Source organism: Mus musculus, chromosome 15 (genome assembly GCF_000001635.26).
Source record: "Mus musculus strain C57BL/6J chromosome 15, GRCm38.p6 C57BL/6J".
Lineage (NCBI taxonomy): Eukaryota > Metazoa > Chordata > Mammalia > Rodentia > Muridae > Mus > Mus musculus.
The window spans coordinates 68,083,506-68,111,494 of NC_000081.6; the positions used below are offsets into that span (position 1 = coordinate 68,083,506).

The following is a 27,989-nucleotide window of genomic DNA, read 5'->3' on the forward strand; positions in this document are numbered from 1 at the left end:
CCAAGACATTGCTTCGCTCCCTGCTGAAGTGCTCTCCCACGAGTGCCGGAATGTCATTCAGGGTAAGGTGAGGGGTCACTGCGATGCTAAGAAGTACCATTGTCTGTGTGCCAGTCTCTGCACCCTTGAAGACAGCTTCAGTGGGAGAAGGGGACTTTGGTGGAGGAAGTATAAGCTGCCCCAAAGAAGGACAAGGAACAGGCACAGATGCTTTTATTTCACCCACCCCCCCTAAATGGGGGGGGGGGTGAGAAAATGCATTTATTTCAAAAGCAAAAAGAATTCCAAGCTGGGCCCTTGTGATAGAGGACTATGGGTCACTCATTTGTTCCCAGTGTCCTTGCACTGAGGAGGGCAGGGCTCTGTGGAGAATGCTTGGAAGGCCCTGCCCCACCCTACCCAGTGGTTAACTCAAAAGACATAAGGCCACTTGCTGTGTGATATCTGTCGTCCTCTCACAGACAGCACAGTGGGCCCCTGCAGAAGGTGAGCACCAGGTAGTAGGGATGCAAAGGGCTGGGGTTATAATCAGAGATGATGCAGATGGGGAGAGGAGTCTCCGGATCTTGAAGCAAGGAAGGCGTAGGACAGGAGAACTGATGGGAAGGTCTCCTGGAAACAGAGGGTCCTGGGTCAGGATGTGATTTGTACTGAGGACTAGGATTCTGTATTGCTGGTGGTGTGCTGGCTTTGACCACACAAAGGACACTACAGAGAACTCTATCTGGGCCAGTAGACAAGAAGAGCACAGATGGGTCTGGTGGGTTAGGTGGTCTCCAGGGCCACCAAGGCTGGCTGCCACAGGAGGCAGGGATTCTAGAGTTCTGGGGCTGGCTGCTCCCCAACCTGCTCCTCCACGGGCTGTACAGCCTCTTGCACGTATACGATGAACTCTGAGGCCTCCCCACCCTGTGTGTACACCGTCACTGTCTCTATGCCCTCCACGTCGTCAGAGGACACCACCAGATGGTGCTGCTCGGCCAGCTCCACGGAGGCCTGCTGGAGAGTCTCCTGAATCATGACTGTGTGGTTGGAACTGGGCTCCTCATCGGTGACCTAGGAGGGAAAGTGAAAGGTGACATAGGTCCAACAATAATGTCAACATTACAAATGGGCATTGGGAGCCGCATGCAGTCCTCTCATCGATGCTATATTGTCTCGCCCCTCTTCATGGAAGAGGAGAATGAGACTCCATGACACAGAGTGACAAGGTCAGGTCTTTCCCATGTTGCAAATGGAACCTCCAAGGTGTGGAGTCACAAAGGTACCATGGGGTTATGAAATGCAGAAGCATGCAGCATAGATTAGGAGACTCCTAAAGATATATACCTGGTCCATTTGACACTGAAAAAGTGGCTAGGTTCTTCCTGGTTTCTTTGTTTTTGCTACTCTGGGAGTCGCACTTCAAATGCTACAGTCCCCAGGGGCTGTCCATCAATGCAGATGCCTGGCAATTCTTTGGAGGCCTGCCAATAGATCCATGCTGCCACAGTGCTGGGGCAGGGAAGGTCAGGGAACATTGATAGTAGAGAAAACCAGCTGATTTCAATAGCCAGGACTTTGATTGCTTGGAGACTGCAGAGTCCAAATTCCTACCAATGCCAACGTATCATGTCCCTGACTATCAATCAGCTCTGGGCTGTTGGCAATTTGTAATAATAAAATCATCTTTAACCAGAGAAGAGGAATAGGAGACAAATTTAGGAAGAACTAAGAACATAGATTGTAAAACAAAGGGATGGGCTGAAAAACAGATAAGGGGCTGGTGGACAGTCCACTGGTCCCTAGGAGATTTGGAGTAGCTATCCTTTCAGGGCCTGAGTGACAAGGGTGACATTCTCTGGGATGCACTGAGCAGGTATGAATGTCAGTTCCAGCACTTCCAGGAAGCCTGGGCAAGATGCTCTACAATCTTTGGCTTGCCCAAAGTAAAAGAAGGACCAGCATACCTACCTTAGAAAGACTAAGTAGGGAAGGTTCAGCTCATAGAGACTGTGGGGGGAGAGATTAGAGGGGGAGACAGCTGTGGGTGCAATCTGGGCATCTTGATGTTAGATGCTAAAAGAAGATTATGACAGAGAGAATTCAGTAGCTGTAAAGCTATTCTGAGAGAAAACTGCTAACTTATCTAGCCATTTCTGTATGTATAAACCAAGACAACCCAAGACATTTATTTCCTTTTACTATTTATTTCCATTTCATTTATCTGCAAAAATGCACCAAAACCAAGGCTGTGGAGGTAAATATTAATTTCTTTCGTTGAAAGACAGTACCTAACGGGAGAATAGGATGCTGCAAACCTCCTCCCTCACCTGATAGCAAACTATGAGGAGGAAGGAAGGAGGGTGGGTGATAAACATTGAGGTCCTCAGGAAACATGTCCACAAACTACAGTGCATGCCAGGTAAGTGTGGTGGTACCATGTGGTGAGCAGAAGGAGAGAGCCACAATGAGCTCATGTGATATACCCGGCTGTACTCAGTATGGCAGGGTGAAGGCTGCAGGGAAGGGCAGATGAGGTTTAAAGCGATGTTTGCAATGAGCTCTTCAGATCTAAGTGCCTTAGCAGCTCACACACAGACCAAGCCTTTATTTCATAAAGCAAGGCAGACATTTCTGAGAAGTCCAGGCCTCCGCCCATCTACGCTCGCTCTCTTACCATCCTGCTGAACATTTCTATTTTGTCTGCTACCTTTTCTAGGTGCTGAAGTCCATTTAAGAGAACCCTTTTCCCATTTGTTTTTTGTCTTTAATATCTAGCCCCAGGTTGGTCTTGTCACCAAAACCTGTACTACATTCGTCTGTCTATTGATTCTTATGCATGGAACATCACAATGGATCATCAGGAAAGGTGACAGACGATGCTAGCTGTGCATTTCACTGAAGTCCTAGCATAAGCACGTGTTAGGTTAAGCAGGTCAAGCTAACTTGGTGCTCCCCAAGTCCACCTTCTCCACATACTTAGGAGCTCCACAGTGAGGATGAGCCAGAGGCAAGGAGCTGCTTTACAGAGGGGCTTATGAGCCTTTGGGATATGTGCGCTCCTCAAGCATTCTAAGTGTGACCTGCTCATTCTGCTTTTCTGCCATTTCTGTAGGCATGCACTGCCTACCCTGCTCCCACAGAAGTCAACAGCTGTTTCCTGCTGTGGTTACTGAACACTCCCTCAAGCCTCACTCCAGTTCCTCATACATACTACCTGTTCCCTCTTCACAAATGGCATCGTGAAGCCCCTAGGGTCCAGTGACTCAACTAAGGTCAAGCAGCTCACAAAGAGCAAACGCTGGACCCGGTGTGCATGAGTGGAACCTAGAGCTCGTTCTTCCTCAGCTGGCGAGCGTGGCAGTGACTAACGATATCACATGCCCCAGATTGATAGGGTAGAATTATTGCTCTTTAGCCATCCGAGGCAGACAAAGGTTAGCTTGTACAGCTCTAACCATTCTCTTTGTTCAAAATGATCACTCCAGCAGTTTAATCTATTAGCACAGGCTTAAAATTGTTCTCTGTCGCAGAAATAATATGGCTTTCACAGTGTCATTACCCCCTGAGATGGATATTCTATGTCTCCCAATGCTGCATCTAACATGTCTGTCAGCTAAATTATTAGCAGCACAGAGAGTCTAATAGAAAACCTTAATCCATGGGACTGCATAAATTATTCACAACATCAGGTCCTATGTTCAGTACTTCTGCTCACCTCAGATGTTCCAGAATGATGCTAGTGACCTATCCTTGGCAGATCTATTGCTGCTGGAGAGCAGCTTCCTGTGGAGACCCTGTCTCTTTCTTCACCTTCATCTCATGGTCCGCTCTGCAGCATGGATGGATATTTTGATATGTCATGTCATCTGGGATCTTCCAATCACTCCACTCGTTCCATATTCCTCACCTCTCCTTCCTTCTCACCCTTCTTCAGCTTCCTCTCCACTGTCTATATAAAATCCATCCCCACAAGCTTAAATCCTCTCCTTCCCAACTTTCAAGAAAGTCTCAGATATTGCTCTTGCTCACAGACCCTCAAGGAAGATGCAGCCTGCGTCACTCCCCAGGCCTTTATGACCCCAAATTGGTTTTGTGTTACAGTCCACCTCTAAGTTCTCTAAGCAGACTTATAGCATCTGGGGAGAACAGCAATACTTGGTGTGCAGATAAGCATCAGTGTTTATTTACCCTAGCCATCACTCCCCACAGCATCTGAAGGATCTTAGCACCCAAGTCTCAGGGAGTGTGGGGCTCAGGAAAGATGGAAAGCTGTCTGCAAGGTACTACACTTAACACAGCCATGGATGGCCAAGCAGAGGATAAGGCCACACCCAGGTTCCTGTGCTTCTGGTGGACATGAGCTTCAGGTAATTAATTACTCCAACCCAAAACTGAGCCAAAAGGGCAGCAGGTGGTTGGACCACCACACAGCCTCTCCCCTAGTCTCTTATCAGTTTCTTGGGCTGGATCTCATTTTATTATCTCTTTAATAAGAGTACACCGAAAGACTCCATGCCCTCAGTCATCCCTCACGATCATACAACAGAGAGCAGGACCAACAGCATAGTCCTCTGGACTGGGCACAATCTATATTGTATCCTCAGCACCCAACATTGGCCAAGAGAAAACTATGAGGAGTTAGCTGCCTTGTCCTACAGAAAGACCACAGAAAAGGGGTGGTCCACTGGAAGCCTGCAGTGAGTACTTCTTCCCTCTTGGCAGCTCTTGGCCTTCGGCTCACAGCCCTCAGCACCTTCAGAGTCTCAACCTGAGCACATGTTCTTCTGTTCGAGACGACACTAACTACTACCTCCTGGGGCACCAAAACAGCCCAGAGACACGGTCAATGACGCAGACATATGGCAAACCAAGATAATTAATGGAAGAAGGAGCTGTAACTCATGGCTGAATCCCAGCAGCAATGAGGAAAGGAGAAAACATTCTCACTAGCTGGCATTGATAGGAACTCTTTAAAGCCACCAAGGATCAGAAGAAGCAGGACACATCTGCGGCATCCCTTCACCCAGAGCTCTCAAAACAGTGTGCAAATAACTCCTTGGCACCAGATCCCGAACACCTGTGCTGGGGCTAATGGCCACATCCTTATCAGCACCATCTACTTAAATAAGTTTGAGCTCAGTCACCATGGGGCATTGGAACTGCCAGGCTTCATACAGCGAAAGTTGGACCCAGCATGGCACATAAATACATGGTTAAAGGAAGATGAAAAATACTTCAGCTGGCCAATAATGAGAAGAAACCAGAAGGACAGAGTGGGGAGACATTGTTTTATCATTTAATTTATATGTCTGAATAAATACAACTAGCAGTACCCTTCTAGTACATGCTGCCCTCATACCAAGCCTGAGGGCCACTGCAGGACTGCAAGCAGACAAGTGGATTCAACCCACGGATCCTAGTTGAAGGGTCTTGTCAGGATAGGGATCCTTATGCCTTTCAAGAGACAGAAAGTCAAGACCACCATCATCTCTGCCACTGTTGCTGCCATGCCAGGAGACTGCATAACTTAGGCATCCTTCACATCTCAAATAACTTGAGTCATGCCTTGGAGAATGCTTTCTCTAGATATCATTAGTGTCCATGGTAAGCAAGTATCTGGGGCTGCAGCCCAGCAAATGGCTGAAGCCACTTCTTAAAGAATCCAAGAGCCAAACTCTTGCGTGTGTGTGTGTGTGTGTGTGTGTGTGTGAGAGAGAGAGAGAGAGAGAGAGAGAGAGACTCTGAGAAAACATGGAAAGATGGGTTTGCACATGTCTATGTGTAGGGAATTATGTATATGTGTGTCTGTCTGTGCTAGTTTTATGTCAACTAGACAAAGACTATAGTCTTCTGAGAGGAGGGAAGTTTAATTAAGAAAATGACTCCAGAAGATTGAGCTGTAAGTAGACAAAAGTGTAGGGCATTTTATTTATTAGGGATTGATGACAAAAGGCCTAGCCCATTGTGGGTAGGGCCGCTCCTGGGCTGGTGGTCCTGGGTTCTTTAATAAAGCAGTCTGCACAAGCCATGAGGAGCAAGTCAGTAAGCACCACTCCTCCATGGCCTCTGCATCAGTTCCTGCCTCTAGATTGCTGCACTGCTTGAGTTCCTGAGGTCCTCAGCTAGCCACAGGTGATCCATCATTTAAAGCACCCAGTGTCCTGTGCCATGATCTTTCTCAGTCATGGCTTCCTGCAACCACATCATAAAGCCTGGGCTCCTTCTAGAACTGGCAAGAACCTTTCTGTCCTGGTACTCTCCCCTGCTCTGCCTCCACGCTCAACTCTAGTCCCTGTACATGCACATACTCTTGTCCCTGAGCATCCACCTGTCCTGTTCGTCCTGCCTCACGCACCCTTTCTGAGAAGAAGATCCTATCTTCAGCTTGGGAGCTCTAATTTGTGCTCTCTCCCCTAAGAAGTCTCACAGGCACCTTGAACTTATATTTCCATATGGCTTTGTGCAGTAAGATCAGGTTTTCACCCAGTGGGTCACAGCATTGATTGAGCTAGCCCTGAGATGTCAACTCTTCACTTCCAAGCTATGAGAGTAGAATAGTATAGTATATACACTATACTATTCATTTCCTAAATACAATTGTTCTCCCTCTTATTAGTGTACTGCTCATGGTGTATACTGCTCCCAAACCTGCCTTCTCTCAGCCTTGCTGGTAGCTGGGGTAACCATGGTGGACTCTGCTCCAATGACAAGAGAGAAACTTAAAAGGGTCTACTATCCTTCTGTGCCAGGACTCAGAAGTATGAAGTTGGTCTCAGTGAGCTGACACCCACACACCAACACTTCCTTAGATTCTCAAGGCCACCTGGCTGGCCTCTTTGGCTTAAAGACTTCTTCCACTTTGAGATTTAGCAGAGTGGGGAAGAAGGTATCTTGCTCCTGATGTCACCTCTTTGGATCTAGCTTCATTCTCTATCTCTCCTAAACAGATTAACGATAAGACAGCCAGCTGGCCATCTTAAGTCCAGTCAAGTTAGCACTGTTTTGCAAGGAGGAGCAGCCACAAATACACAGGTTCAGTATCTACAGAGGAACTATCTTCCTGCTGACCTCTGAATCTGTGTGTGGTTGTGGCTGAGTACTCTCAGTTTTACGATAAACAAGTCTATTTACTTTGCCTTAGCATATTTAGAACACTAGACTGTTTTTGTCTTTTGGTCATGTGTATGGGTATCGTGGGTAGTAAAATCAATGTGACATAGTATCTACTATTCAATGAAACTTCTGGGTTCATGGACTAGTGACTGTGAGCTGTCAGCCGTCTGCCCTCGTAGCAGCTAACCTTGCTACTTACTAGCTAGCCTGGGGCTGATATCCTCAGAGCCACTATCTTACTGTCACTTCACTTCAGCCTGGCCTGTGTCATTGTGCTTAGGTGTTCCCACATACACTCTTTAAGATAGGAGCAAAGGATGTAATGAATGGTTTCATCCAAAATGCCCGGACTCCCAGAACGGTCAGAGTTACTTCTCAGCCAGAACCAAACGAGAAAGCAGCCACGCTTCCAAGGCCTATCCCCTGGACCTTTTGGTTCTGGAGAGGAGCATACTCCTCCCAGCAGTTAGAATCTCCACGCTGCGTGGGTGATCAACACGCCATGTCTTCCCCTGCACTCCCAGAAGAGAGGCAGATCTGTCTCATGGGGGTCACAGCAGGCACACCCCCTGTCACAAACTAGCTTAGGAGTAGAGCTCCATGCATTGGAAACAGAGACACTTTAAACACAATCCCAAATTTACTGAGGAAAGAGAAATGATAAATGAATGTGCTTTGTGGGAAAACATCATAAGTTTCTAACTTTAGAAATATGTATATTTATATAGAAGACCAAAATGGGGTGATGCTATCTCCAAGAAACTTGTACAAATAACAAAAATATTCACAGACAGGAAGAAGCCATTCCTGAAGATTGAAAGCCCTTTTAAAGGGACAGAATGAAAGGATGGGGGAAAGCTGTGACTCTCCCCACACCAGGCAACCATCTTTCACAGGGGTTACCTCCTCTGTTCACTATTTTTCTCTTAGTAGTAGGCAGAGAGCTGATATTTTTCTTTTCTGGGAACATACGGCTCAGATAAAATTCAAAGTCAAGATTTCATAGCAGCTTGCTAATATCTGTCCCCTGTCTCAATAGCAATCTCTGGCATCTGAGATGCTGGGCCTCATGATGGGCATAGAACCACAATTGTATCATGTGTATGAAGCGTAGGGCAGGCTCTGATGCAGAACCCATGTGTTTACTCAAGTTTGTCCACTTGAGCTCCCTGACCTAATATGAATGGGAAGGACCAACTGTCTTTGAGAAAGAATTTGGTAAAAGGAAGAGGAAAATGGTGGGTAGCTTTCTTCCTGGCCTCTAAATCACAGGAGAAGGACAAAAAGTTTCCATATTGGACAAATCAACTTGCTGCACAATGCACAGGGGTCTCATTAACTGGACACCTTACAGTTCTCTATGCCTTAGGAGTCTATGTCCCATTTAACCTGCCCTCACTTGCCTGCGGGGTAGGGAGAAGTAGATCCTTGTCTTGTAAACTATAAGCAATGCGGAGAGCAGCATGGTAGCTCAGAAGGAGTGAGTGAGGAATGGTACTCACAGTTACTGTGAGGTGCTGTTCCTTCAGGAGCAAGAGCTCACACCTGGCTCCACCCCCAAAAGATGGCCTTCCAACACATGAACCAACCCTGCACACTTGGCACAAGCTTCTCCCTAGGATGTATACATGCTACTTGCTTTACAGTGGGTGCTCAATAAATATTGACATGTGCTTGTTTAGTGGGCAGCAGAGAGGTATTTTAAAGGCCCACTGAAACAGACAGTAGAGTGGTCACAGTGAGAGGTGGAGGGAGACGTGGCATTTTGCTATCTGAACATCTTTCCATATGTAGACAATCTTACCGGAGATGTTATTTTGCTGTATTTTATGCTTAGTACATGCAAGTGCTTATCACTGCCAGGATCTTCCCACAGGGCCTCTCCAGGTTAAAGATTTCAGGCATATGTCCCTGTGAGGCTTTGCCTCTAGTAGCAAGCCTCCTGGTCAGATAACCATTTTATACAGCTCTACAATTCCTCAAGAGAAAAGATCCCCACCCTACCCACCCAGTCAATGCACAGCACTGTACTCCCAGTGCTCATTGCCCACCATTTTCTCAGCCTAGTAGCTAAGGGCAGAACAAGGCCTTCGCCATGACTGTCCCTGCCTTTTGTTGGACATCCTAGGGATGCTTCTCTGTTAGCAGATGTACTGGTTACTTTTCTGTTGTTGTGTTGAAACACCATGACCAAGAGCAACTTAAAAAGAAGAAAGAGTTTGCTTTGACTCCCATTCACGGAACACAAGGGCTCCCCTCTCTTGGCTATTTCTTTCTTTCTTTTTTTCTTTTAATAAAAATGCAAACATTTAATTATAAAGATATCTAAGAATCTCATTCAGTTTATCAAAGTGGAAATAATAGATAGTAAAGGTTTTATCAAGTATTATTACACATTTAAAAGAGCAAAATATTCTATATAATAAGATTTATAAGACATAAACAAATCAACACATCTCGGCTATTTCTTATAGAGAAGAGAGCCCTAGCTCTCAGATCAGTGTGCCTTCTTGCTCACAGTCGCCTACCTTTTCACTGTGGTCCCTCAGCATCAGTCCCATCAAATCAGCTGTAGCAGAGCACCTTAGACCAAGTGGCTTATGAACAGGAGGAGTGTATTTTTGTATTTTTCTCACTCAGAAAGAATAGAAAAGGAAAGCCTGGTACCACAGTCCCAATGTGGCTGGGGTCTAGAAAGGACCGTGTTTACCACAGCATATGTCGGCTTTATGACTTCTTGTAATCTTATGGTTTAAGGAGTGTGAAGGAGTTTTGAGGCCTAATTTAATGGAATTAGTCCCATTCATGAGTGTTCCATCTCTATGGCCTACTCTCTCCCCAAAGCCCTACTTTCTAATGCTAATATTGCATTTGGGGTTAACTTGTAACGTATGCATTTGGAGATACAGACATCATTCCATAATGGCCTCTCCCAGGGAGGACTGCCGTTGTGAAAATAACTCAAATTGACTCAACATGAGGTTGTGTACACTGGGGCCCACAGGCATGTGTTAACTTAGGTTAATGTCATTGTTTTTACTCTAGGATGAGCCGCACAGCAGACTCTCCTAAGAAACAGGTGGGTCTAGAGAGGTAGCTCTATAAGAGTGTACTGGCCTAGCCTGGGCAAAGTTCTGAGTTCAGTACCTAGCATCACAAAAGATAAAAAGGAAAAAAAGGGTCATTTTACCTTGCTGAGACTCCCAGTATGGAGCCTAGATAAATGCTTGCTGCCTGCTGAACAGAATCATCAAAAGAAAAACATTCATAATTGAATTCTACACATATAGTAAGGAGTTAAGGAGTTATGCTGTGTCTGGAGTGCCAAGAGCTAAGATACTGCAGTCTTAACATGTACCAAGCCCAGGGCCAACTGCTTCATTTACATAATCTATTCAATAGCCCCACTGGGGAGATTTTATTATTTTAAAATATTACAGAGAATGAAACTGAAGTTCATTGAGAAGTGCTTTTCCAAGGTCACGAGCTATAAAGAGATAGATCTGGGGTTCAAACCAGGCATTCTTTACCTCCCATTCTGGTATTTGAACAAGCTCAATATTCACGGTTGTGCCCAGGGAGACCCAGCCACTTCAACACACCCTAGATTGACACCCATGTCACAGACTTTGTAGAAGGCATGCCTTTGTGATTTCCACACAGCAAGGCACCTATAGCCTGCCTGGAGATGATGAGACTGCTCAGTAAATGCACTGCAGCCCAGTCAGCAAGGCATCCTTGGTTCTGAGCTCAGTCATTATTACAAACACACATGATGCCTGGGAAATGGGCCAGGCCCTGAGTCAGGTGCTTGAGAGCCGAGGGACACCTAGACTAACTAACCCTCCACCTACCGTTACAGACCTTCAGTGTGATAAGCACTAACCATAGATAGACTCATACTAGGTTATGGTTTGAACAAAGTCTCTAAGAACTGGATGAAGAAGAGGGTCCTGCTGCCATTCCACATTTCATTGCTGCTCAGAAAGGGAGGAGAGCTTCTTGCAGGGAGTAGTCACTGCCACTCAACTTCTCTCTACTTAGAGATGGGGGATAGGGACAGAGAGCAAACGGAGTGTTCTTCCAGATGAAGCCCTTTCTGGGCAAGCAGGAAGACAATATATGTCTGCAGACTATTCTCTGACCAGGGCCATATAATGGCAGGTTACTGCATACAGGTCTAATGTTAACATAGAGTATTTGGGTCTCATTTGACTATTCAGTGGCTATACCCATTATCTAGCCTAAGAAATTAACTGAAAGGCAGTAGCTTATAACAACCCTAACTCCCCTGACCCAAGTTGTACAGGTGGCTATCACTAACTGGAGATGCTCTCTATTTTACAGACCATAGATCTTATTAGGCTTCAGTAACCAAGCTTCCTCCTTTAGAATCTACAATGTCACCTAACCACAAAGAAGCAGGGTCACTTATTTTCATAGGCTCTAAAGGACTGTTCCCTGTGGCTTAAAAGGTCCACTAAGAGCTTACTGAAAGCTCACCACCAAGAAGAAGCCATGTCATACAAACTGGCAGCTCTCATCCTGGGCCACGCCTACATTTGGATTGGTTAGGGAAACAGAGAAGAGAAGGAAGGGGTAAGAAGTGGATAGTTTGTACTGAGGGGAATTCCTGTGGCCAGGATGGAGGCTACTGGCACATCTACATCTGATGCAAAGTCGCAAGGTGGGAATCAGTGCTATAGGACAGGAAGAAAAGGCAGCCATAGGCTGGTGCATGCTAAGCAAGGGATGCAGGCTGGAAGCAAAAGGGCCTTGGAGTTAGTGGGACCACAGTGAGGAGGTTCTAATCTAAGTTAATGGGCACGTCCTAGGTTATCAGAAGAGTTATAAGAGATGGAGAGGTGCATAGTCTAACTCAGGGTGTGTGTGGCAAGACCAGTGATTATATATTTAAAAAACTTCCCAACGTCAGCACTACTAGCACTGGAGAACACATTTTGATGAGTGAAAAACCTAGATAAGAGCAGCAGCCATAGACAAAGGGAGTTTTAAGGCATCTTGTACAGGTGAGACTTGAAGAACATGCTGGTAGGCAGGTGACATACAGAAGGCAAGAGGAGCAAGGTTCCAAAATCAATGCCTATGTGGCATGTTTGGATTGGTTAGGGAAAACAAAGAGGAGGAAGGGGTAAGAATTGGATAGTTTGCACTGAGGGGAATTCCTGTGGTCAGGATGGAGGCTACTGGCTCAGTGGGAGCTCACAGCAAGGGCTAAGCCAGAGGTGTACTGTGTAGGGACAAATCTAAGAAAGGTCACTTCACATCATATCTCCTATTTCCTCCTCTCAGGGGAGAACTGCCCTTGCCTTATCTCCACACTTTAAATAGACTCAGTGAGTTTAACTATCCACATACTTTCCCAGAGTACAGTTGCAGAGAGAAGGGATGGGACTAGAGAAAATTTATCAGCAGGGGTAGCCTGCTGATAAGTTACCAAGCAAACTGTAATGAATGACTGTATCAAAACTCAATCCCTCAAGCTGGGATTCTGCAGCTTGTAGGGAACCACAGTAGGAAAAGTGGAGCCCAGAGAAAGGTAGAGAGAAGCAATGCTCAGCACGGGTAGCCTCAGCTCTGACAGTGGGATGTACAGGGGACACTGGCATCCTCAGCTCTGACAGTGGGATGTACAGGGGACACTGGCATCCTCAGCTCTGACAGTGGGATGTACAGGGGACACTGGCATCCTCAGCTCTGACAGTGGGATGTACAGGGGACACTGGCATCCTCAGCTCTGACAGTGGGATGTATGGGTGAGACTGGCATCCTCAGCTCTAAAGGAGGGATACATGGAAGGGCACCATAATGAGACAGACAGACGCCTTTATTCAGTTTCTGCAGACCATTTCTCATATGTCCAGAGTTATATCATGGGGCTTATGCTTACTTCTAAGATTTCACAAAGAAATGGACTTTGCAGCAACTACCAACGCATGGGAGGGCTCAGCAAGTAATAAAAGAGCTTTGAGAGGCAGCCATTTGGCATGTCAGCCATCAGACATTATGCCAGGGGCAGAACTCTCTGAAAAGGAATGCCATTTAGGAAGAAGAAAGAGAAGAGGTTTGAAAAGCTGGGGAGTGCTAACGAGGGCCTACAGAGGACAAAGGTGGCACTAAGTAACAAGAGAAGGTCAGCTGCCCTTCTGTCCCAGCGTCTCCATACCGAATGCCAGTTCAGCAACAATGGAACAAATGCTCTGTAAAGAAGGCGCAGTGTGAGCGTGCCCTAGGAGGGTGCCTACGCGAATGTTAGGATCATGATAGAATTAAAGATGGCAGGGACTTGTGATCAAGTCAATTTTATGGCAAAGCTCCTGAGGCAGGAGCCAAAAAGGATTGACCAACCAAAAACAAACCATGAGGTGAGAAGTCTTTCACAGAGAGCACTGTGATGGGGCAGCAGGAAGAACAGTCATTTTCACAAAGGACCCAAAGAGTGGCAAATACAAGCACTCAAAAGAGCAGGAGGCAGAAGGATCAGAACAAGTTCCTAGCTAGTGAGACCCTGTCCCAAAGAACAAACCAAACTAAATCAAACATACAAACAGAAGAGCTGGGAATTAGACAATAAGAGTAAAACCTGGCTTGGAGGCATCTGCTGGAATCCTGAAGCATTAGATTCCCAGACCCCAGCAAGTGCTTACTTTCTGTCTGTGTGACATGCACTGGTCTGAGTATCCGCAAATACATACATACATACATACACACACACACACACACACACACACACACACACACACACACACGCACGCACACGCACACATGCATATTCCTTAATCTTTTATAAAGACTCTCTTAAATGCACCTGAGAGGGTACAACACAAGCTAGCATTTTGTTAATGGTATAAGACTACTAAGTAGCTGTTACCTGTGGTATGTGTTACACATACCAGACCAACATGAAGTCCCACCAGCCTAGGGATGGGAAACAAAAGTAGAGAAGGGGCCAGGCCTGTTGAGGCCTACTTTCATCTCTAGCCCCTGGTTGTCTTGAACCTCAGGAGAAACTGATTCCAGCCCCCACACAAACAAAACTTTCAAATTCCATTATTTCATGTCATTTGCATTAAAGGGGCAACAAAGAAAAAGAAAGCTAACCTTCCTGAGGCCAAGGACAGAGGAGAAGCCTCACCTTGAGCCACCGTAAGGCCCTTCAGCTGCCAGATAGCCTCTACACTATGTAGCGGTCTTGGACCAGACTGCTTGGCGTGTGATTAAAATAAAATCAAAGAGAATGGTTTCTTTCAAATGGTCATGGGAATAGACTCTGGAGCCACTTCATCTAAATCCTTTCCCATATGGCTCAGCCCATAGTCTGGCTATAGTCTCAAGTCATGCTCAGCTTTATGAGCTAAGGCAAGAGGCCATGCTGGGCTCTCCTTGCAGGGCACACAGGCTTTTAGGCCAGGGGCTGTACTTGGAGGTTCCTCTGTATAGCAGCTTCTCTTAGCACATAGTCCAGATGTGTGCTAAGATGGTGACAGTGAACTTGGAAAGCTTAAAAATTGGGGACAAATCACTTTTAATTATTGCTGATTATATTAATATTATTTAATTATTGCTAATTATTTTTGGAATGTCCCCAAAGATGCATTCCTTAAAGAGCTGGTCCACAGGGGTAATACTGGTGGGAGAAGGCAGGAGCTTTCGGAAGTAGGGCCTTGCAGAAGAAAGTGAGATTACGGGGACAGCTCCTAGAATGGAATACTTAGATTTCCAGCCATTCCCACTCTCACATTGTGGTTCCAGTGCCATAAGGTGGGGGGGCTTTGCTTCACTATATATTTTTGGCCTCACGAGCCTCAATAGATATAGCTATCACCTCATAAGCACCACATATAGAGCAGGGCGTGGTAGTGCATGCTTGTAATCCCAGGGCTGGAAAGTAGACACAAGAAGATCCCAGGGACTTTCTGGTCAACCAGTAAAGACAATCAGAATCCCAGGTTCAATGAGAGATTCAGGCTCAGAAGAGGTGGAGAGAGACGGAGGAGGATACACAGTATCTACCTCTGGCCTCCACAGGTACACGAGTGGGCACACCCATCCACTAAATTCTCATACATGTACATGCATATACCACACACACATATAAAAAAGTAAATCCATACAAAACCTGGAATCTATCTGGACCCTGTAAAATAAGTACAGGAAACAGACAATTCTGCTTTAAAAGATATAAAATCATGGCATGCAACAGGAATTTCAAACATTGTTGTTATATGTCCTCATGTGCTTTTATGACAAGGAAGCTTTTTTTCTCTTCAGTATTAACAGGAGGTGATTGGAAAATCAACACATGAAGCCAACAGCACAAGCAAAACTAGTCAGTCTTTGTTGGTCAATTGCTCTGTGTCCTGACTTGGGTTGTAGCAAGAGGAAGTCTTACTACTGCTGCCCGGTGCTCTGCTCTTGATGAGAGGCAGCACTGGGCAATCCAGCAGGGGGGCAGGACTCCATCAGGGAGTCAGCAGTCTCATTAGCACACGTGATTTCCTGACTGAAAATATCCTAAGTCAGTGCTTAATTAAAAGAAAAAGGATCAATCAACCCAATAAACGCAGCCAAAGTAAACGTAAATGATGGGATAATTTAATCAGAGGACAGACATTCCTTCACCTACCGAAGTTTGAGATATTCTCAGTCCCTCTGCTACAGGTGTGGGCAGGTTAACATCTGTCTCTCTGGCCATCCACCCCTCCCTCCCTCCCTCCCCCCTCCCTCTCTCCCTCTATTTCTATGCATTATGAGCCACATGTGAAAGGGAGGCTCGGTCAGGTACAGGAGATAGTGATGATGATACACACATCCTTGGGAATATTTCCATATGTTGCCCCGCATGAGTGAGTTCCCAGTTCCACTTGCAGCTCTAGGTTGAAGTAAGAAAGAAGATCCTTCTGGGGCCCCACTGTCCTTTCCTACTGTGCAAATTTGGACTTGTTGACATGAGCTGTATTGATGCGTATCTGCCTTCTCCTCTGTTGGGCTGACATTCCAATGGATAGAGTCCTATTTAAGCAGGACTCTAAATCTGCAACCTCATGGATGGCAGCACTGCCCGTGACACTCACTAATTCACAGCCCTGAGCAGCAGTCAATAAATATTTTTAACAGAAAGAAGACACAGATGACAATAAGCTGCACCTTCTGAAGTCTTAGCATTCACGTGTACAAACCAAGCAAAGTACTCCCAATACTTCTCTAGTGAAACCAGATCGACTTTAAGATTCCACATACCAGGATATACGTGAGGAGTTCCAGAAGATATGCAGAAGACAATCTGAAGCCTGAAATGTAGCAAATGCCAGGAAAAAAACAAAAAGGCTAGAATGTGTATTTTTCATCAAGATACTGCAGAGTTAAGCATTTATCTTTCTGGTGTCTGACTTCTATCCAAGACCTGGAGAGAAACTTCATTCTGGAATAAGGGTTCCAGGACACCCAATTCAAATACTCCTCTACAGGACGTCTTGTCTCTGGATCAAGAAATCCAGTGTTAAACCAGAAGTTCCTATGCCCCAGAGGATTGTATGGCATGGACTTCATGTGTTGCACCATGTACTGAGTATAGTCATAGAGACAACAGTGAGATAGCCACTCTTAATCCCAAAGGCAGTTAGTGTTAGCCAGGACACATGACCCAGAAGAGCATATATTAGACCCACTGTGAGAAGTGTCTTTGTTAGTGCCAAGAAAAAGCGTGTACACACACACACACACACACACACACACACACACACACACACACACTCACACACACACACATACCCTTTAAGTTAAACGTTTCACGTTTCCTTCTTATTTTCAGTCAGAAAAAAATCCTACACTAATTTCACATTAAAGATCGGATAGCTCTAGTAGCTCACACCTCAAACTTCAGAGACATCTTGCCCAACAACCGTTTGTCACACAGCCTTCAGCCCACACGTGCTCGTCCCCCTCCAGCCGTGATATGTGCACTGGCTCTGCATTGGTTCAGCAGTTTACATTTTTCATGGCGCACTACTTTATTCCTACTCTATCCCTTTCCACAGGGAGTAGCCACCCTGATGCCAGGCGTTGGTTCCTTCCTGGAACTCCAGCACCACAGCTCTGACTGACAACAGCAAGTACTCAATAAATACGCAGTGACTCATAAAAAAAAAAAAACACACACACACAGCTAGGCAAAAATCTAAAAAGTATAGAGAAACGTACTTTATGCATTTTAAGTATATGGTTTCCTGGTTCTGATGTGCTTACTGGTTTTGTTTTATACCTTTAAAGTAGCTGTGTAAACTACTCTTAACAACTGAGAATGTAGTAAAGAGGCAGGTATGAGCAATCGGAGGACGCTGATTACCCCGTGCGCTGTATTCTGACAGACTGGTGGCTTCTCTTCTGAGGAGACACAGGAGAGAAGGAGTGGATATGAGGAGCTCTGGGACAATGTGATAGAAAAACCCTTCTTTCCAACCCATCATTTTCTTCCTCTCCTGTGCAAACATAAAGTGATAATGCTTCTTGTTTAAAAGGACAGTCCATGGGCAAATATTCCTGGGCATCCCTGGCTGTCCCCACGCTTCCTACTAGTTTACTTCTTGGTAGGTTCTCATTATGCTCATTTGCATTCTATGATTCTCTGAAAGGAAATGAAGAGTCTCCTCGGTGCTTCTAAAACACCTGGGTGCTTTCTCTAACACATCTGCACACACAGCCACTCAAGACACAATCCCTAATAATTCAAGAAGAAGACCAATTTCAGGTTAAGTTCTACTCTACACAAGCTGAAGTTACGAGGAAAAAGAAAGGAGAAACATGGGTAGTGGCTTGAGCAGACAAATACTGAGCAGAGGGACCTCACCTGCTTTACAACAGTCACTGTGCCGGGCGCCATGGCAACCACAGAGGCCACAGCAGCAGCATCGTGGGTCTCCGAACCTAGTTCAATGATCTGCTGCAGGATATTCACAGCGGTGGGGTCAAGTCGATCACCTATGGGAAAGAAGCAACAGAACCATTAAGCTCTCTGCACTGAGTGGCATCCAAGGGCCAACTGGCCCCTAGACGTGAAGACAATGGGGGTATAACTATTCCAGAGTGTTCATGGATTCTCAGAAATCACTTATTCAGAGAATACTTTACAGCTTACTATATATTTCTTACAAGAACTGCTCAAGCCCTGACTGAAACCATAAGGGGATGGCATGATGGCATGATCACTTGATCACAAAAAGCAGAAATATGCCCCAGGTCATTGGGGGCGATGGCACCACAAACATGGAACTGGAGCCCAGATGAACTAGATCTTGATGTGGTTACACAAACCGCCCTTTGTTGTCACAACCAAGGATTACCAGCTGACATGCTCAGATGCAGAGCTGGTTTTCCCTAAGGGCATCATAGATGGGCAGTGGAAGCATGCCGAGTGATAGGCAGGACACCCAAGAATGTCTTCCTCATTCAGCCAGGGTTTCTGAACTATAAAACAATTTTAGCTTGCTGTTGTTTTAATCTTGTCAAAAGGCAGGGGCCCACATCACCAGGGCAGCAACTTGGCACACCCTCCCTGCGCTCTCCCACCATCTGCTGCCCATCTGTAATCCTCCTGAGCACACCCTCACCCAGATCATTAATTTACTCAAATGGAAATTGCTGCTTGGTCTCTGTGCTTCATAATGCCATGAAATGATTGCCAATGTTTACACCCCCATGCACGGCTTTCTGCGGGCCTTGAGCCAACACAGATCAACCAGTAAGAGACTGGAGAGAGAGAATTCTGACATGATCAGTGCAGTAGGTAGAACTGGCCTAAGATGGAGGAGGTGAGCTGCATATGCTCACACCACACCACATAGTACTCCCCCCACCCCAACCCCTTCTGCAGCACACCTGCCTAGACCTGGGGGATGATTCAGAAGTGCCCTGTGGCTAAACACTTTAAATTCCACATACAAAAATGTTTACTTTGGTGAGTCAATGAGGTTGGATTTTAATTCTTCCTACCCTGCCCTCCCCACTGATCATTACCCAGCCCAAGCTTTAGGTGAGCCAGGAGCTGTGGTTCCCACTGGGAATACAGATAAAGAAAACAGATAAGGCATAATCCCTCCCTTAATCCTTCCCGGGCTGCCAGGCTCCAGAGACCCATGTGTAAGCAAATCAGCCCAACACATGGTATTGGAGGACAGTTAGGGGACAGTATAGAAAAGTCTAGTGGGATCCCAGCAGGTGACATGCAAGCTAAGTGCTGAAGATGAGGGTAAGCTAGGCAGAAAAGTGCCATGAGGGGACCACAAAATAGCGCATATACATATAAAAAAATGCAACCTACACGAATAACTGCAGAGTTTGTTCTGCACAACACAGCCTAGAGGCAAGAAGCAAGACAAGCAGGCAGCCAGGAGTTGAAGGAGGAGGCTTGGCCTGCTGAGCGACAAAGAGGAGACAGCATCTGAGGCACCCTGGGCAGACACTGGTGGGCATGTGGGCATGTGCACATCACCTCTCCAAGAAAAAACACTATTGGGAAAATGGCCATATGCTCATGGACTCTCCAAGAAAACACACTGGTTGAAAATTGCACACAGTCATGGATTCTCTAAGAAAAGACATGGGTGGGCAAATGGACATGTGTACATAGAAGCTCTATAGAAAGACATTTTTGGGCTAGTAGACACTCTATGGGAAGACACTAATGGGAAAATAGGTATGTGATCATGGGAGATGCAGACATCACTAACCACTGAGACAGAAACACAAATTCAATCAAGGATTCAGTGATGAGAGTCTTGCTTAACAGCTTAGCCTTGACTATGGTAGAAATGAAGGTGCTGTGCCCCAGTTTGCTCTAGCCTGGTAGGCAGCAGCAGTTAATTGCTCAGAAACAGATGCCCATAGGTGTTTGGATGGAGCTTTCTTAAGGACCCGGGATTGAGAACTTATTTTCCATTACCATTTGTTCTTACCTAATGCTTTCCCATTAATCTTGCTTGCTTGACTCAGCCCCCAATATGCATGTGCTCTGGCACTCCTAGAGCTTTGGGAAAACTGTTTCTAAGTACAGTGTCCAGTTTAGAAACAGATAAAATAAATTCAAAGTCATCACATTTGATTTAAAAATATGATCTGGCTTTTTGGGGAAAATGGAGACAGATGAGTGGTCCTGAGCACACAGGTGTATATTTGTATGCCTGGGGTGATCCATTGGTACATTACATCCTATGCCACCCACTGTTATCACCTGCCTGGACACTCTGGACTGACTCTGCATGAGGTCATAGGTAGGGCTGCCTTGAGGTAAGTCAGGAGAACCAGACTCCAATTCTGTGACCTAGAGGACTCTTAACCAACTATGTTCAGTGAACATAGTTCATAGTACTGCAAATAAGTAAGAATGGTAAGACTGCCCACACCTAAGGCTGCACTGGAAATAAGACTGAGCTACGTAGGCCCCACTCTGGCTAGGGTCATTCTGAAGCAAGACATGCTGGTTTATTTATTACATAAAGAAAAACACAGAGGAGGATATCACCCTAAGTGAGGTAACCCAATCACAAAAGAACACATATGATATGCACTCACTGATAAGTGGTTATTAGCCCAGAAGCTCAGAATACTTCTTAGAAGGGGGAACAAAATACCCAATGGAAGGAGTTACAGAGACAAAGTTCAGAGCAGAGACTGAGGAATGACCATCCAGAGACTGCTCCACTTGGGGATCCATCCCATAAACAACCACTAAACCCAGACACTATGGCAGATGCCAACAAGAGCTAGCTGACAGGACCCTGATATAGCTGTCTCCTGAGAGGCTCTGCCAGTGTCTGGCAAATACAGAAGTGGATGCTCACAATCATCCATTGGTCGGAGCACAGGGTCCCCAATGAAGGAGCTAGAGAAAGTACTCAAGGAGCTGAAGGGGTTTGCAGTCCCATAGGAGGAACATCAATATGAACTAACCAGTACCCTCCCCCGCCCCCCCCCCCCCGAGAGCTCCTTGGAACTAAACCACCAATCAAAGAAAACATATGGTGGGACTTGTGGCTCTAGCTGTATATGTAGCAGAGGAAGGCCTAGTCAGTCATCAATCGGAGGAGAGGTCCTAGGTCCTTTGAAGGTTCTATGCCCCAGGATATGGGAATGCCAGGGCCAGGAATGTGAGTGGGTGGGTTGGGGAGCAGGGGGAGAGATTAGGGGATTTTCAGATGGGAAACTAGGAAAGGGGATAACATTTGAAATGTAAATAAAGAAAATACCTAATAAAAGAGAGAGAGAGAGAGAGAGAGAGAGAGAGAGAGAGAGAGAGAGAAACACAGAAGTGAGAAATAAAACCAGGTATGTCCTCACCACTCTCGGAGGTATATCTCAGGTCCTGAAGTGCAGCCACAGCTGCTTGTGTCCCCTGAACATCTTCAGCTTCAGTGATGTAGAGATACTGGGTGGAGGGCTCCTCGGGAGTCTCTGCTGCTGGCTAAATAAAAACATCATGTCTCAGCATCCTTCCAAGAGATTAACAGCAACCGAAAATTCCAGGATGAGAGAATCCCATACAGGAGAGTGGCATTTAACACTTCACTGGCATAGCTCCCCCAAGAGCTATCTGCTCTAACAGATGCATTGCCCAAAGATAACATTTCCTCTTGAGGGTCAAGACCTTATGGCCACTGTGTGGAGAAGCTTGTTGCTCCCCATGCTCATGGTAAAAAGTGAAGCATGCTGCTCTCAATGAACACACTTGAGTATGTTTTTCTACAGGCTTCTCTCTCCTCCCACTGCTACCAACACTGTTTGTAATGTGCCTCTTACACTGAGGCCTCCAGCCACAAAGCTAACAAAGGAAAGGAACAGTCATGGAGGAAAATGGGAAAGGAAGAATGCATTGTTACTTAGCACTAAAGCACAGGCCCTACCATACAGTGAGGTCTTACTGAACCTTAGCTACTGACATGCATCAAATTGCTATACAAAGGATATGGAAGGACATATTCTGCAATGTCAGGATGTGTGATGGCAGGAGGGGCCCAAGTGTCACTCAAAGATATCTTATACCACAAGGAGAGAAGCAAGGAAAGTAGATAGTCACAGGAACAATATTAATAGATCTCTTTCTGAGAAGAAACACAACCAATCCTGTAAGGTGAGGGCTATGAATCTCACCAATAAAAAACAAAAGGCAGCACTTTGGACAAAGTGTATAGGAGCCAACATTATGCTCTATTGATGCCTGTGAGTAACTGACCAGAGTTCCAGAGTAGCATGTAACTGTCCTTTTGGTCAGTCAGCCAGTTCAGCTATACTTGCTTGACATAAAGAAATCACCCAATAAATATCAAATGAATGCAGAAACTATTAGAAAGATCATTTCTCTTTAGAATAGCATTAAGCAACGTACTGGCTTGTTGTATGTCAACTTGATACAAATTATTGTCATCAGAGAGAAAGGAGCCTTAGTTGAGGAAATGTCTCCATGAGATCCAGCTGTAAGGCATTTTCTCAGTGATCGATGGAGGGGAGGGGGGAAGAGCCTAGCCCATTGTGGGTGGTGCCATTGCTTGGTGGTGGTCCTGAGTTCTATAAAAATGTAGGATGAGCAAGCCATGTGAAGCAATTCAGTAAGCAGCACCCATGACTTCCGCATCAGCTCCTGACTACAGGATCCTGCCATGTTTGAGCTCCTGTCCTGACTTTCTTAAATAATGAACAGCAATGTAAATGTGTAAGCTAAATAAATCCTTTCCTCTCCAACTTGCTTTTTGATCATGGTGTTTCGTTACAGCAATAGAAACCCTAATTAAGACAAGTTGGTGCCAAGATTGTATGATGTTGCTGTACCAGACCTCACCATGGTTTTGGAAGAACTGTGGAAGAACTTTGAAACTTTGAGCTTTGAAACTTTGAGCTAGAACTCTGTCAGTATGGTTTAGCTGGGACTAAAGAATCAGGTGGGACTAACACGACACCAGAACTTCTAAAACAAAACTTTGCTTTACTGGGATACTCAAGGCTGGTTGGCCGGAGCTGTGAATTTCGCAGTAATTAAGATGAGGCCAGCATCACTGAGGTGAAATCTTCTGGAAAATGTTTCCTGAGAGTCAACACACACAAGCTGTGATCCAGAGGCAACTAAGTGGTTGGACCTTGAGTTGGCAACCAAACTTGACAGAGTAAGAGTCATCACATGGCACTGGTTCTGAAGGTACTGGTTTGAGGGACTATGAAGAGCAACTGAGGCTTGGCACGGTGAGAGGCCAGGAGGGGCCACTAGTGAAGGTGCAACCTCAATAGCAGTTGAAGGCCCAGGAGTGAAGGGGCCATAAAGTGAAGTGAGGCTAGGCACCATGAAGAGAGCCTATTGAGGTTATTGGTGACGGTGCTGCCCAGGTGCCAATAGTTTTGGAGATGCCAGTACCATGGGATGACCACTAAGAACAGCAGCAGCAGTGGAGTGGAGCCAGATGGAGCCTAAAAGACAGGCTGTGTGTGTGTTGCAGAGGGCAGAGCTTGAGAAGTGATCCAAGCCCTTTGGAGGAGTCCAGGAGATCATGAGTGGATCCCAGACATTGGCTGGTTGGAACTTGCTTATGCTTTGACTTGATTGTGACGACGCTGACTCTTCCCTCTTGAAATAATAAAGCATCTTGCTGGAACCCACAGCCGAGAGACGGAATTTTAAAAGACTGTGTATTTTAAAAGAGGTTGGCTATTTTAAAGGAACTGGCATTTTAATGTATCCAGCTTTGTAAAGAATGTAGGACTTTTAGTTATTTATGTTTTTAATGTGAGATCATGGTGATATCCCTAAGATGGTGAGCAAGCCATGTGAAGAAGGCCAGGAAGTAGCACCTCTCCATTCTTTACACCTTCTCTAGGTTCCTGCCCAGTTCAAGTTCCTGTCCTGACATCTTTTGGTGATGAACAGCAATATGGAGGTATAAGCAGAATAAACCCTTTCCTCCACAACTTGCTTTTTATCCGTGGTGTTTTGTTGCAGCTATAGAAACCCTGACTAAGACAAGTAATATACTATCCAATTCTGGATGCCAGTGCCTTAGCTTATGAAAGAGCTGCTCTCCTTTTGGGGGACTCAGGTAATGATAACATTCAGTAAGAGTGGTGCTCTCTGTAAGGCATTCTTAGGAGATAAGTGACAATCCAAAGTGCCAGGCAGCCAGTGTGTCATCCCACTGTGTCCAGCTTCCTTGATGTTTAGCTGCCTCACTTCGAGAGGCAAGTGCTTATTTTTGTGTGTACTGTTTTGTGAGGGTTAAAGCCCTACTAATAGTTCTAGAATCGGCTGGAGGGGCCTGACTTAGCAAGCTTTCCATCATGAATTAGTATCCCTATGTCTGTTTCTTTAACAGACAACAAATTCTGTAGCATGAACTTAAGAGTTCTGCGAAATGATTGTGGCACCGTTTATGGTAATGTGACACTGAGCCTGCGATCAACACCGACAGTACAGAGGGCTTGTCTGTCACACAGGAACTCCAGCATGTTACAGGATTCTCCCTGTCAGCTTTCCAATCTACCAGCCCACTACACGGTTGACAACACTAAGGGTAAACTGAGTCACCAAGGGCTCAAGGTCAAACAGCTTATAGATAACACAGACAAGTTTAAAGTCTGTCACCCCTAACCTAACCTGTTAGTCTTAATTTATAAAATACATATAGAAGTAAAGAGAGAGGAATGACAAACTTCCACATACTGGTCACACATCACCTGATGGACACAATTATCAAGTCCCAATCAGTGGTCTCGCCCATGGTCCCACATCCTCCGTGACAGGCTCTTGGATGTGTGAGGGAGTGCCTGGGCGCATGCCACACCCACAGTTTGAGGTCAGAGGACAACTATATGGAGTTGGTTCTTTACCTCCATAGTATATGGGTTCCCAGGGGTCAAGCCCAGGCCACCAGGCAGGCACAGGGAATGAATCACACATTGTGCTGTCTTGCTGTGTCTCCACCCCTGATAGCTCTGAAGTAAATCAGATTCATTGTTTCTTCCACAAGTATTTCAAGTGAGGGGAGATGTGGAATTTTCCACTAGTGAGGTGACATTGATATTCAAAAGCTTTTGGAGTTTACAGCATTGTGGATTCTGAATTTTGTTTTGTTTTGTTTTGTTTTGTTTTAATTAGGGATTTGCAACATGTAGACGATGGCAAATAATAACAGTAAACCACATGAGTTCCGAGTTCTTTGATTCCAAGTTGGCACTAAGGCTCCATGTAGCTTTGGCCTCTGCTTATTGTAAAATCTTCAAATGGTGAAAACACAGTTCCGTTTATATACAGAGCATTCTCATGAGAACTTCGCTCAATTATAAAATACACAATAAAGAGTTTCAGAGATTAAGCATAGTACTGTAGCAGACACTCTGGGTAGACTGCAGCACTCATCGGCTCTCTGACTTTGGCCCTAGAGTATCCAGCAACACACTGTTTCCATAGTTACTTGCTTCTGACTTTAGTGAAAACCCTCTAGTGCTTCCAAATGAAGCAAGACACTGGCTTATGGCCAAAACACACACTTTCGTCCTCTTAAGGAGCACCCACTACAGTCTACTGAAAGTGTGTAATAGGTGAACGACGCTGTCTGTCACCAGCCTTTTGGCATCTATGAAGATGACTGTTCCATTTCTCCCCCCGGTTCATGGTGAGCTATATCAACATATACAGTTCTTCCATAGAGACATGCTTTCCGAACACCGCAAAGTAAGCTCCGCACAGTCATGGTGTTTCATTATTTTTGTGTGCTATGAATTGTTTCAAAGACCTTACTCCTGACTGGTTATAGCCAGGTACTCTCTAAATCCACTATCAGCTGGAGGTGTCTGTGATTGCCAGAGAGTGGTGAACCTTGGCAGTGTCTGGAAACAACTGTAATTGTCTCAGTGAGGTCCAGAGAGGCAGGGTGATGCTAGACGTACCTGGTAGGAAAAGGCTAGATATGTAGCTAAGCTTCCTATAAAGTCCAGAATAGTCCTCTCACAACAAAGAATCATGCAGATCAAAACACGAAACAACCAGTACCCCCAGAGCTATCAGAGACTAAACCACCAACGAAAGAGCCATGGAGGGACTCACGCTCCAGCCACATATCTGCTACAGAGGTTGGCCTTGTCAGACATCAATGGGAGGAGAAGCCCTTGGTCCTGTGAAGGCTCAATGCCCCAGTGTAGGGGAATTCGAGAACAGGGAATTGGGAGTCGGGGAGGGGGAAGAGAATAGGGGGCCTTCAAAGGGGATTCAGGAAAGGGGAGGATAACAGTTGAAATGTAAATAAAGAAAATATCTAATAAAAAAAACTTTAAAAAAGCAAACAAACAAAAAAACCCACCAATAGTACTGAGTCTAAGAAGCCCCGCCTAGAATGACTGCAATCTGCCCATTGTAGTGGCATCTGGTACTTGAAGATGGGTGGCTGCTGGTACTCATAATGGCGACAGATTCAAGTTCCTAGGGGAAACAGCTAGTGGGAAGGACCTGGAACCAGGAAATAGGGCTCCTTCCAATTCTCTCTGTGAGGATAGCAACAGACCACTTGCCTTTAACTCTGCTGGGTGTAACTAACATCTAAGACAGGGTTTGTGGGCTGGAGAAGCCAAGACAACATTCACAGAAATGTCTAAGTTCAACCCGGAATAAATTCACATTGGTGGCTCAGATGTCACTCAGAGGGACCGGGAGCCATGATCTGAAATGGCTGCCGAGGATTTCCAAGAAACACATGTAATGATCTTGAGGGCTGACTGTGCCCAGCACCTGGGCTCACCTGACTTGTCACCTGTGTTTCCACATGTCAAGCTCATACCACACTTAAAGTGTTACCTCCCATTTGGGGTCTCCATCAATCTCCACTACCTTCAAGCCATGTTTGTTCTTCAAGTGTCTGTTGAACTCCCATTTGGTTCCATACACAAAGCTGCAAACAGGACACTTCAGACCACCTGCAAGCACAGAGAGGCAAAAAAGAAGTGTTTATAGCAATAAGCACACTGCTGTGTCTCCTGTCCAAATGTGTGGGATCGGTAAAGTACATTGTTTTTTCTCCGGCATCCACAGTCACTCACACTTACCTTAGTATTGGAATACAACAGCAGCCACACTTCAGCTAGAACTTAATACACTTTTCTTATTTACTGAATAGGCCTTTGCAGAGAGCCTAATACCTGCTTGATATTTTAAATGCCAGAGAGAAATGAGCAACATAATCCTCTTGACCAACTGGATTGAGGCTAAAATCAATCTTTCATGTTGTTATCTGTAGATAACATTTTTAAAGTCACTAAAGAGCAGTGGCTGATTTGTCTACTTCCTTTGCTCCCAAATGCTTTAAAATCAGATGCTCAATTCTTAAACCCCTTGCTAAGTCACAAGGATAAATTCTCCTGTGAGATTCCCAGTAAATAATAAATTAAAACTCTGGTCACATCCTGAAGTGTTACTGTTTATTGAACCAATTAAATTTTGCACATGTTCCAGGAAGAATTTAGATGCTTTAATTGGAAGAAAGTAAAACTCAAGGTAAAAAAAAAAAAAGATCAACAACAACAACAAGAAAAACCAATCCTAAGGTCACAGAAGAGACTGTCTTTCTAAAATTATATCAGAAGCAGTACTGAACACTAATCTTGTAGCAGGAGATGCAAGCAAGCTCTAGCCAGAGAAAGACAATTGCCGCTGAGGTGTGAGGTGAGCAGCTCTCTAGGCTAGAGTTGGGCCTCCACAGGGGCTGGAAGCAGACAGTGGATACCCTCACCATTGATCCCCTGCCTGAGACTTTGCAGCCTGCTGCCTATGCAGTTCCAGCAGCTCATGATCCAAAGGTGAGATTTCAGGTCTCGCCTTCCCATGCCCGTGTGTTCCTACAGATAGCCTT

General features: G+C 45.5%; 1 protein-coding gene across 10 annotated transcripts in view; it reads right to left on the bottom strand.

Annotated features, from left to right (window-relative positions):
- Positions 1-208: 208 nt before the first annotated feature.
- Zfat (zinc finger and AT hook domain containing) overlaps positions 209-27,989 on the bottom strand; it is a 175,209-nt gene continuing 147,428 nt past the window's right edge. For 3 of the 10 annotated variants that reach the window (XM_006521124.4, XM_030248622.1, XM_011245683.3), the window contains exons 13-16: positions 26,939-27,057; positions 21,451-21,574; positions 17,966-18,096; positions 209-1,056 (exon numbers count right to left, since the gene is read on the bottom strand). In XM_006521124.4, coding sequence (XP_006521187.2) covers positions 817-1,056; positions 17,966-18,096; positions 21,451-21,574; positions 26,939-27,057 — 614 coding nt within the window. In that variant the 3' untranslated portion in view covers positions 209-816. The remainder of the gene's footprint in view (positions 1,057-17,965; positions 18,097-21,450; positions 21,575-26,938; positions 27,058-27,989) is intronic. The other 7 variants (XR_003951402.1, XM_006521125.3, NR_152182.1 and 4 more) reach the window with 4 other exon arrangements.